Genomic DNA, 11,735 nt, shown 5'->3' on the forward strand with positions numbered 1-11,735 from the left:
CCCTTTGCAGGCGCATGGTGTGGTGGGTGTGTGCAAAGGGAGCGTGTAAGCAGGCACATGTCTATAGGTATGTTTGTGTATTGTGTGAGTGCATCTGCACATTCGGAGCTGCATGTACTCCAGCTGGAGCTTTTCGGATTGGTTTGCAGAACCACTGTGTGAGCTGGGAGATTGGGAGTCAGGAGAGAGACCCCATGTTCTCTGGTTCTGGAACTCTGGGATGGGGTAGCTCTAGACACACTGCCCCTGTCCTGTCCATGAAGTAGTGCTCTTTCCTGCTTTTTCCTTCCCACAGCCACATGCAGCAGAGCCCACTTGGCCTGGTCTCCTGGCCCCTGCCCCTCTGCCCTTTCCCGTGTGCCTCCTGTGCCTTCTGCCCACCCAGCCTCATCTTTACTTTGAATTTTTAACTTTGTGATAGAAAGCCAAGGAATTAGTGAGCATGGTTGGGTGAGGAGGGGAGGGCAAAAGGAGGAAAGGCTTAGGAGGAAAGGGAAGATCGGGAAGATCCTTGGTTTGAGGCTGGGCCTTGGCAGCCTTGTGTGCCACCGTTACTGCTCAAATTCCCCCCAAATCTCTGCTTGGGAGTGGGGAGCAAGTGAATACAAAGACAAACAGAGTAAGGGAGCCATGCAGGATGATGGGGGTGGGGAGAAAAACATTTTGACCCTAGATAGTAATTTCCGCAGGCCAACTAGTAGCTCTTGCATTTCTGTCCAGACGCCCAGCTTTGCCTGGAAATTGTTTTGCATTAAATTTTCTCAGCCGCAGAATTATCTTTCCTCGCCTCCAGCTAAACTTGCATTTTTCCACCAGACACTTGGGCCCCGCACCAATGAAATCTGAGAGGAAGCGGCTGGGCCCTAAGTGGCCGTAATTTAATTGATTTTATCATAAATCATCAACTTGATGAAGAACCCGAGGTTTCAGTGAAGTAAATTGATATTAATGGGAGTTTCTTGAAATGCAAACTCGCTGCATTGTTGGGGCATCTTGAGCTAGGGAGGTAGATTACATGTTTCCCAAGAGCAGAGAGCAGAGACCTGGAGCCCAGCACAGCTTTGGGGGTAGGGAAAGCAAGCTTGAGGTGCAGCTGCTGGCAGACCTGTTTCTATGGGGAAGCAGAGCAAAGCGTGGAACTTTTTCGTGAGGGACACAGTCTGGCCCTGTGGACCCTGCTGGCCATCTGGGGAATGCTGGTCTCCAACTGAGGGGGAGGCAACTGGGGAGGCTGGTAGGTGTGTGGGCAGGGAGTGGGGGTCGGGTAAGAAGGCTCGGCTGGTACAATGGGTGCATTGATGCCTGGTTAAAAATTGCCAGGTTGAAAGCTTCCTCCTTTAATTATACAAATTAATTATTTACTGCTCAAGTTGCAGTGTCTAAAAATAGCACTTTGAGTTTGGTGATGAGAATAGAAAACAACCCACCCCACATACAGAAGAGCAGTAAAACCCAGTGACCATACTCCGAATCTGGTCACGAAGGTGCCGTTATTATCAGAACTCAGTTTATTACTTCTTATTGTCACTCACTTTTATATCAGCACATGGACAATCCCTAACATTCAGTCCAAAAAGAGACCTTAAAGATCATTTAGCTAAACCCCTTCCCTCCATACACATGCCCAGGCTTTACAGAAGGGGACACTGAAGCCCAAGGAGTGCTCTGCTTCATGTCACACAGCCAAGCTGGAACATCTAAAATTCAAGCCTTCTGACTCCCACGCCTATCCCAAGTATGGCTCTACCCAAATCACCTCCTTGCTCTGGTCCTCAGTTTCCTTATCGGTAACAAGTTGGACTGGACCATCCCTGATTTCTCCCCAGTTCTAAAATTGGGCACCTCTATGTGTAGCCATCCTCTGCAGGACAGTGCGTGGGAGGCACTCCCTTGTGTGTCCTGGTGCTCTACGGGCATCTGGGTATAGAAGTTACTGCATGTTTATTGGCAGTATTCAGAGTTTACACATACCTAGAGCAGTGGATGCTTACTCAGTCTGGCTCTAGGAAATCTGGACTATTTCTCCTCCTGAAGGTGCCCTTATTCTTGCTGAGTAGTATCCCTGAGGAGAGCAGTGGAACTAGAAGGCGGTGGAGAAGGGCTAGCTAGCTAGGTTGGGTTGAGATTGGCATTTGGAGAGAGGCTAAGGAAATAAGGGCTAGACCTCACTGAGCAACAAGACCCTTTCCCTGCCAGGCACTGGGCTAGGGGTATTGTTGTTAAAAGTGCTTTTTTTTTTTTTTTTTTTGAGATGAAGTTTCATTCTTGTTGCCCAGACTGGGGTGCAATGGCACGATTTCAGCTCACTACAACCTGCAACCTCCGTCTCCTGGGTTCAAGCAATTCTCCTGCTTCAGCCTCCCCAGTACCTGGGATTACAGGCATGTGCCACCACACCTAGCTAATTTTGTATATTTAGGAGAGACAGGATTTCTCCATGTTGGTCAGGTTGGTCTCCAACTCCCAAAGACGATCCGACCACCTTGGCCTCCCAACAGAGTGTGGTTTTTAAGGTGCCCCCTACCCTAGCCCAGGGACTGAGCAGTGGTTTCAGAATTTGGATTCTGTGGCAGCAGGTGCCCCCCTTCTCAGCCTCACCCCAATCCTGGGCATTTGGGCCCTCGCTTCTTGGGAGGAGGCACACACAGGAGGCACAGCACTCTGCTGGATCTCCTCTGGGGCAGCCAGGACAGAAGTTCTGCAAGGGGGAAGACCCCCACTCTATATTTGCTTTTATTTTCCAGCTCCTCTCCCAATTCCAAAGGAGTGATGGCTTCTCAGTTGCATGGTTGTGAGCAAGGAAATTTCTTGTAGCGTCAGGGATGTAAGGAGGCTAGCAGGGGAGGGGAGGTTTCCAGGCTGCCTTGGGAAGTGTGGCTTGGAATATGAATTCTGGGGGAGGAGAGAAGAAGGAGATGGGATGGGAAATCTCAGACTCTGTGCAGATAATCCGCTTCCTAAAGCCTAGCCCCAAACCCTACTTTGAGGAGAAAAAAACAAAAGGGCTGGCAGGCCCAGACTCTGGCCCTGTCCCATTCTGACTTCGGAGTTTTATATTTGGAGACAATTCGGAAGACCTTTCGCTGATTGGTCATTAATCCAGTGAGTTATTGTCTGCTAAACAGAGGTCACTGGGCGAGAAACATCCAATCTGTCAGGAGAGGCCCGCTCAGCCTCGGGGACTGGGCCCATTCCTCTTTTCCTGTTTCCCCTCCCTTTCCCAGCACCCCCTGCAGCCCCTAAGCTGCCCAGGATTTGCAGCCTCCCTTCCTCTGCCTTCTCTGCTCTGACCACCTTTGTCTCAACACTTTCTGGGGGTGGGGTTTGCCAGGCTAAGGCTGAGCTGCTAGATGAGGCAGGAGCCCTGATTCAGATAGGGATCTATCACCACCAAAGCGCCCACCTGCCTGAGGCTCTCGACTTCGCTGGCAGCACCGCCATCCCCTCCTCATTAGTGTGTTAAGGCGGGCCTCCATGTCATCGAGTGGACTTTGCAGACCTTTGTGGGTGCCCTTTTTGTCCTGCCACCCCTTCACGGACTCTGCTGGCGAGAGGGCAGCGCCCCCACACATGGGATAGGGAAAAAGTACAGCTTGGATTTTTCTTCTTCCACTGTAGCGACCTTTTTCTTCTTTTGATCCCCACTATTGCTGAGCAGGGTCTAAGCGGGCCTTCTCTTCTCCCTTCCCGGTGCTTCTTTGTTCCCTCCCTCTCTGGCTTATTGGAGAACTGGGAATGGGGATCCGAATGCCAAGAGCCTTCTTCATTAGCAATTCCCACTTTACAACCCCCAGCTTTGACATCTTTATTAATACTTAAGGGAAGATGGAGATTGGGGTGAGTGTGTGAACTCAACGCCAGTCTGCCAGGGCTACAAAGTTGGGCAGTGAAGCTGGAAAACAGTTTGGGACTGGGAACCCAGACAAGGCCAGGGAGAAGCACATCGCCAAATACCTCACTTCGGGCTCCCAGATCCCAGCTTCCCAGCTAGCTGGTGGACCAGGCGAACTTTGTGTTGATTGAGCCAGGGGCAGGATCTTTGACTGCCCCAAGCCTAAGATCGGAAATCGGTTTTAAAAGAGCCAGCCAGTTTGCTCTTATTGAGAGAATTTTTGTTTGCTAGTTGATGCATTTTTGGAGGAGGAGAGAAACAGGCGCGATCCCATGGAATCTAGACGGGTGGGCAGCCCTTGGTTGCTCAAGGGGGTTTAAAGTGCTCCCATCCCCTGATAATGGGTACCCAGTGGGGTGGGGAAGAGAGGTGCCAGGGCAAGTGCTCTGGCTCTGAAGAAACGGAATGGAAGAGGAAAGGATGTCTGTGAAGAGGGACATTCTCTCTAATCTCTATCCTTATTACTATTTTTTACTTTATTAGTTTATGTTAGTATCTCTGTCTCGTACTCAGTTTTCCTCTTTTTCAATTTTTCTTTCTCCTTCTTTCTCTCTCTCTTACACACACACACCCCCCACACATGTGGGCACACACACAAAGTTTCCCAGGTTTCCCTCCCAAATCCAAGAAGAAATTGTTCCTTCTTCTATATCTCCAGTTAGCTCCTAAATCACGACTTCACTGTTCGGGATGATAAGCTCTTCTCCCGCTTCTCTTTTCTCAGACCCCAAAGTCTTCCCTCAGACTGCTCTGGTGTCCCCCACCCCAAGTTCCCTGCCCAAACTCCTCACTACCAGCCTTTGTTCCCTGAAGTTTGAAAAGCCCCTGGCCAGCAGCAACACCTCAGTCAAACCTGGGCCCCTCAGGGGTGCCTGTCATACCCTCCATCTTCCAGCCTTCCAGCCCTAATCAGGGTGCAGCTTGCTTGCTTGCCAGAGACCTCCGAAAGAGGAAGAAAAAAAGGCAAGGAAGAAACCAAACTGGGATCTAATTGCCTCCCAAGCATTCCAAATGGGCTCTGTATTCCAGAATTAAGAAGCCCCCACTCCATCTCCTACCGCATTTGGGGGTGCATATCCTCTGAGATTTTCTCCAGGTTCGTTTTCTTGCTTCTCGGTCCTCCTTTTCACTCCCACCCCATTATGCCCCACTGCCTTCTGTAGCCAGAGGGACCACAAAGGGTTGAGGAGGCTTGGGGAGGAGAGGGGTCTGCTGTTGTCTCTGGAACACTCCTCCACCTCCAGCTCAGCTCTACGTCCGTCCGCTTCTCCTGCAGCCGGCCCGAGGCTTGCTGGGAGCCTTCTGGGCTCTCGTATTATCCCAGAGGCAAAGCTGTGCAGTCCCAAAAGCGATGAGATTCTCCTCTTCTCTCAGTTTTACAGCGAGCTTCTCTAACCCAATGATATTAACAGCTAGGACAGCAGAGGATGTGAGGTACATTCTTGGCTTTTATTTTATTTTGGGGAGTGAGAGAAAAAAATCCCAAAGGTGCTGGTTCCTTTAAAGCCTCTGGAAGCCTCCCTGGCCCAAGTCCTCGACCCACCAGGCTCAAAGTTACTTGGGTCTGACCCCGTAGGTCTCTAACCAGAGTGTAGAGATCTCAGGACAGACTTTTTGCAGTTACATACTCAGGCAGCCTTAACAGATCTCTTTCGAGGTCTGGGCTGGCTTGAGCCCCAAGTCTAGGTCTGGCTTGGACATTTTCTTTTCTTGATACTACTAATAAACACAGAAAAATAGCTTCCACCCTCCATCCTCACCTCCCACCTCCCCCAACTCATGCTTCCCCCAGCCACCAACTTTCTAGGCAGGAGGTGGGGTCCTCAGGACATTACATTCTGAGGCTCTGCATGTGGCTCCTGTTGCTGGAGGGCAAGAAAGCCACAGGTACCCCCAGTTTATCAGAGCCCCCAGAAACCAGCTGCTCCAACTCACCTGGCCTGACTTAGCCTTGCCTGGAAGAAGTGGGGGCCGGAGGCCAGGAGCCACTCCCTTTCTCATCCCAAAGTAGATCCTGTGAGTGGGGAGTGAGAGGAATGAGGGAAGCTTTGCCTGACACCACCATCCTATCCTGGAGGGGACACAATAGCTGGAAATCATCTCTCACCTTTGATTTCCCCAGTCCCATTCCCTCTCCTGGTGCATCCAGATGGGAGAAGGCAAAAGCCAAGTATTCTAACCAGGAAGTCACAGGGTAGTGCCTTATACAAAGTTTAGAGAACCAGTTTTCCAAGCTGCTTTTAGAGACATGAGTCTGCTTTCTATTTCATCCCGTAGCTCCGAGTCAGCAGTTAGGCAGAGTTGCAAACACTCCTGCTTTGGGAAATGTCCTGGTGCTCTTTTTGTCTTTTCCTTCCTCCCGGAGTGACTATTCCCCACCCCCATCCCAAATCTGCAGACACCTACATTTTTGGCTCCTGTCTTCCTCCTACAGGCCTCCTCCCTGCCTTTTCCTGCCCTGCTCAAACACACCCTAAGAAAACTTCAGCTTTTGTGGCCTTCCTCACTTGTGCCAAGAGTCATAAATCTTGCAGGGCAGAGAGAAACAAACAGGGTTGTTCTGAATCATAATAATAACCATCTTCCATCTCTTCTGCCAGGGCATTTAAAATTAAGCCACCCTGCCAGTTCTCCCCTTCTTAGAAGTACAAATGTCCTTCTCACCTCTTAGCCCCTTCTGCCTATCCAGAGGTGAGGATCAGAAGAGAAACTTCTCCGTGAAGTTCTTTCAGCCCCTCTACTGCCAGCCAGTCTGGAGCTCAAGCTAAAACACAGGGTCCTCCTTTTGTCACCCTTTTCTCAACCCTCCTCCCCCTGCAAGATGTTCTGGGTTTTAAAAATCACTCACCGCTTGTTGTCTGTTCTCAAAAAGAACAGGGGGGCGGGGTGTTTTTTAAAAAAAGGTCTGGTCTTTCCCTCTCCCTTGGTTAGAGACTGGGCCTGGAGATTAGGGGGAGATTTGGGGAGGAACAGAGAGGGTGTAGTGGAAGGAAGAAGCTGGGGCTGGAGATTCAGAAGGAGGGAGTCAGACTGCGAGTGTTGGAGGCCCAGCCACCAGTCCCTGAGGAGCTAAACTACTTTCTAAAAAAGTCCTGGCGTTCCAATTGCGAATGAGCGCAGAGGGGCACCCGGCACCCCCACCCACTCACCCCCGGGCCAGGCCTGCCTTGGACTCAGCCTCCAAATGCTACTTCTCAAATTAGCATAATGGTTTACTAGTGGGATATGGGGGGAGCTGTGAACTTCACCACCCATCCTTGCCTTTGCTCACTTCTTCCTCCTTGTCCCCCAAGTCTAGATTTAAATTTTTACCTGTTTTTAAAAAAAGAAACCCTCCCTTCTTTCCTTCTCACTCTTCTTTTGGGGAGGGGGGTATTTTAAAATTTCCCCCCTTCCCCATCACCACCATCACCTTCCCTCCTTATCAGGCATCTAAGCTTGCTAAAGGGGGAGAGGTGGGGGGGTGTGTGAGCTTGTGTGTGAGTGAGTGAGTGTGTGTGTGTGTCTGTGTGGTTTTTTTTTTCCCTGTGCAAAAGCAGAGGCCATTGTTACGGAGAGTAGGGCGTACCAGTCTTATAGGGCAACCACACTGTGGCGGCTTAGCCCTGCTGGAGCTGGGAGCTGGATTCTGGCGAGCTGAGCCTCCGGCACCTTTCGGTCTTCTATTTTTTTTCCCGCTCCCCAACCCCCTTCCTTCTGCGCACCCCTGCTCCTAAGCCGAGTGAATTGAAGCGGACGCCGCGCAGCTCCTCTGGCCGGCCTGCCCCTCCGGCCCCAGCCGGGGTGGCTTTGGGGGGGGGGGCGACGCAGCTTTAAACAGTGGTCTTTTTTTCCTTTGCCTTCAAGGAGGGGAGATTTCTCGCCTGCCGCTCGCGCTGGGGCTCGATGTGAATATATATTATGTCTGCCTGTTCTCCCCTCGTCGGTGGCTAAGGTAAGCTGGACTGAAATAGGCTATCAGTTTGTGAATGGCGGAGAGTATGTCTCAATGATTTATGGCCCATATGACTCCAATCTCGGTTCAAGAAGAGTTCACAAGCTTTAAGCTTCCTTCCACGCAGCGACTCTCTCCCTCCCTCCCTCCCTCCCTCTCTCTCTTCTCTCTCTCTCTCTCTCTCTCCCTCGCTCTCTCCCTCGCTCTCTCCCTGTCTCCCTCTCCCTGCTTCTTTCCTCTTTTCTCCTCTATTTTCTTTCAGCAGCCAGATCCAGGGATGAATTTTCTCCCCGGTTGCTAAGAAAGTCTCAACCTTCACTCTCTTTCTTTCTTGTTCTTTTATTTTTCTTCTTCCATTATTTTTTTTTAAGTCCTGGAAGATGGCTTATCCTCTCTCTCGGGGCTTCCCCAGCTATTGTTACTCTCCTGGCTCTCCCTGGGGTGTGCCTGGCAAGATGGGGTTCTTGGGGGGGCTCACCTCCCTTCACCGAGACCCTGGGGGAAAGCCGGCAGCCACCGTCTCCCTCCCTCCCTCCCAAGGAGCCATATGGAACCTGAATTTTTCCAACATGGAGGCAAGGGAAATAGATCTGTTTGGCTTGGTAGAGCTGTTCCCCACCCCCTCTTGTTCTGGATCCCTGATCAGGAAAACCCCCCGACACCTTTCCCTCTTCCCACTGTCCCGTCTGCCAGGCCTTGGCGCCCTCGAGCCCGGGCCCTGCTGAGCAAAGTCCCGAAGTGGAGTTTCTAAGGCGCCTTTTAATTCGGTTACTTCCAGCGCCCAAACTTGCTGCCGCCTGCGGAGCTCAGCCCTCGGTCAGCTGGTGTGCTGGGAACCTGCTGCCGATAACCGATTTGGTGTCCTGATCGCTTGCTCTTTGCGTAGGGACTGGTAGTTCGTCGCCAGCCGCCGAGGCAGCAGCGGCCGAGGCAGCCTGGCAGCAGCAGCCAGGGACTACCCGGGTGCACAAACCTTCCCGGCCCTGTCTGCACAACCAGCGGAGTCTCCATTCTTTCCTATCGTGTCTCTGGCTCCTTCGCTTCGAACAGTCGCCTGGCCTCCGTCCGGCGATGGTTTGGGGTTTATTGCAAGGGGAGCGACAGGAATTTCGGCCCCAGGTGGCTAGTCAAATTATTGTTTTAGTATTATTACTATCATCATCGTCATCATTATTATTGCTGTAACAATCATTGAGACTAAATAAAGCCAGGGCCCAGCCAGCCAACTCCCTCCAACGTTTTTATTTCATTCTCTTCTCTATCTATTAATAACAACCCCAAATAATGCCTGTTAATTAATTCCCCCTTCAGCCAGGGCTGCTCAGAAGCTAATTTTGGTTAAATCAGCAGAGGCTAATGGTAATAATAATAAAGAGATTGGGTCAGCCTGGTCAATTGAACTCTGGTTCTCCCTGGAAGGACCTGCTGCTTTGCAGACCCATGTGTATTTCCAGAAACCAATGGGAACTCAGGGTTACACCGATTCCGTTTTGAGTATAAATCTGTGCCATGAAGAAGGGGATTTATGTAAGGAAGGACTTTCTTCACCTGCACTCCTTTTATTTTATTTTATTTTCCTATATTTAGTTTTCTTTGGAGTTGACCAGCTGGGCTGAATAAGATTTAAGTTTTCCAAACACACATGGCAGTATGGAGGTTTTATGAAAAGTGATGGTGAAGAGTTGAGAGAGACAGAGGGGAAAAAAATGCAGTCAGAAGTTTCAGAACAAATACACAAAATCCTGTTAGTTTGAATCTTTATTTTTCTGGCACACTTTTAAAAGGCTGTATTAAAATAGTGATTTTTTCCCCCCTCAGGGAACCTCAGTCAACAGGGATACCTCTGTTTCTAACCCAGAGAATAATATTTTTCAAATTGCTTTGTTGATTTTTCTTTCTCAGGAATAATTTTCTCTTTTGGAAAGCACTTTTCCCATCTCAGTAGAAAAGTCTAGCAGTTGTAACTTCTTGTTTCTTCTTTTCTTTTGGAGAAATAGAAGAAAACAGACTGTGAAGGAAAGGGTTGGAAAAATTAAGTCTCATGGAAAAAGAGAGAGAGAGAGAGAGAGAGAGAGAGAGAGAGAGAGAGAGAGAGATAGGTTTGGGGAGAGACCAGGGCCAAATGGTCACAGCACCAACTGGCCCGACCCTGGAAATTGAAACAGTCCTCTCCATTTGGGGGCCCCAAGGGGCCACTGGCTGCCGGGTCCCAGGCTTGGCTGAGCAAAGCCAGGGACTGGAGGTGGCAGTACCTGCAGCAGGGCCATGGATGGATGAGTCTCGGTTCAGCTGGCTCTGGAGGCTAAAAATCATCAGGAAGTTTCTGGGTCAGGCTGTTGTCTTCCTGGTAGGGGAGTGGTGGGAAGAGGAAAGGACACTTCAACTCCCGGGAGAAGCTTCTCTGCTGAACTTGCTTCTCCTGCCTGTCTTTTTAGGAGGTCCTTTGATTTTCCTCAGGCTAGACTTTGCTTGGGCAAGAGACCTAAACCGACTTGGACGGAGGCAAAGGCTGGAAGCATTTTGGGCTCTGAGGAGGGTGCTGATGATGCTTTTATTTTGGAGTCTCCTACTGTCTCCTCCCTTGAGCCACCCTATCCCCAGAGTTGGGGAGGAGAGATGGGGAGAGAGGGAGCAGGGGAGGTCAGGGGCTAGTGCACAGGCAGAAGAGAAGCAATGGCCTTTGCCGTACATTGTACCTCTAGGTAGTCCTGAAAGGCATATAGTCCTCATTTATTTTTCTTTTAGTGAAAATGAAAACTAGTGGGCTTTATTTTTCTTTAAAATTAAAGAGTTAAAATAAGACAAATCCATTTCAAGTTGGGGACAAGGCCTCAGCATCTGCTTTGGAGATGTCGGGGAGGGGAGAAGAAACCCTATTGCTGTCAGTTCCCTTTTCAGTTCCTAAGATGGATTCGAGCCCCAGTCCTCTTCTCCCCCTTGTGTCTCTTCTCTCGTCCCGCAGGTCAGCCGTTTGGAACAAACCCCGGAGGAGGGGGTCACGGGGGGGGGGTCCGGCGTGTCACGTGACCCCCAGGGTTGCCAATGTCCGGTCCTGAGGGTATCAGGCCTTTGCAAGTTGCCACCCACTGCCCGGGCCTCACCCAGCGATGCAGAAAGCCACCTACTACGACAACGCCGCGGCTGCTCTCTTCGGAGGCTACTCCTCGTACCCTGGGAGCAATGGCTTCGGCTACGACGGCCCCCCCCAACCCCCATTTCAGGCCGCCACACACCTGGAGGGCGACTACCAGCGCTCAGCGTGTTCACTGCAGTCCCTGGGCAATGCTGCCGCACATGCCAAGAGCAAGGAGCTCAACGGCAGCTGCATGAGGCCCAGCCTGGCCCCCGAGCCCCTGCCCGCCCCGCCCGGCTCACCCCCGCCCAGCGCCGCACCTACCAGTGCCACTAGCAACAGCAGTAATGGGGGTGGGCCCAGCAAAAGTGGTCCCCCCAAGTGCGGTCCCGGCACCAACTCCACCCTCACCAAACAGATATTCCCTTGGATGAAAGAGTCGAGGCAAACGTCCAAGCTGAAAAACAGCTCCCCCGGCACAGGTACCAGTTCTCTGCCTTCCTTGTCATCAGCTTTTGTCCGAGCCAGGAATGTCACTGTTATTTCTAGCACCCAGCCCCTAGGCGCCCACGAGACTGGGAACAATATTAGGTGGCTGTCGGGTACATTTTTGATACCCCTACCCCCGAATGACCCCTGACTCAGCCAATACCCTCCTCCCTCTAGCCGCCCTCCACCGGAGCTTCTGAAAGCTCCAGAAGGCCCGGTGCGTGGCCTCAAAGCCCTTCCTAAGGCCACAGAGCCTAGAAGAGGCGCTGCCGGGAGGATGCAGAGTCGTCAAAGATTGATTATTATTAAGTATTATTACAGTGGGTATTAATCACAATCGCTCGGAC

General features: G+C 51.1%; 1 protein-coding gene across 6 annotated transcripts in view; it reads left to right on the forward strand.

The window, feature by feature from the left end:
• Positions 1–11,735, forward strand: part of HOXB3 (homeobox B3) — a 42,080-nt gene that overhangs the window by 27,534 nt on the left and 2,811 nt on the right. For all 6 annotated transcript variants that reach the window (XM_039475721.2, XM_039475723.2, XM_074388641.1 and 3 more), the window contains 2 exons: positions 7,739–7,826; positions 10,789–11,381. In XM_039475721.2, the coding sequence (XP_039331655.1) occupies positions 10,934–11,381 (448 nt within the window). In that variant the 5' untranslated portion in view covers positions 7,739–7,826; positions 10,789–10,933. The remainder of the gene's footprint in view (positions 1–7,738; positions 7,827–10,788; positions 11,382–11,735) is intronic.

The sequence above is a fragment of the Saimiri boliviensis genome, chromosome 17 (genome assembly GCF_048565385.1).
Source record: "Saimiri boliviensis isolate mSaiBol1 chromosome 17, mSaiBol1.pri, whole genome shotgun sequence".
Classification (NCBI taxonomy): domain Eukaryota; kingdom Metazoa; phylum Chordata; class Mammalia; order Primates; family Cebidae; genus Saimiri; species Saimiri boliviensis.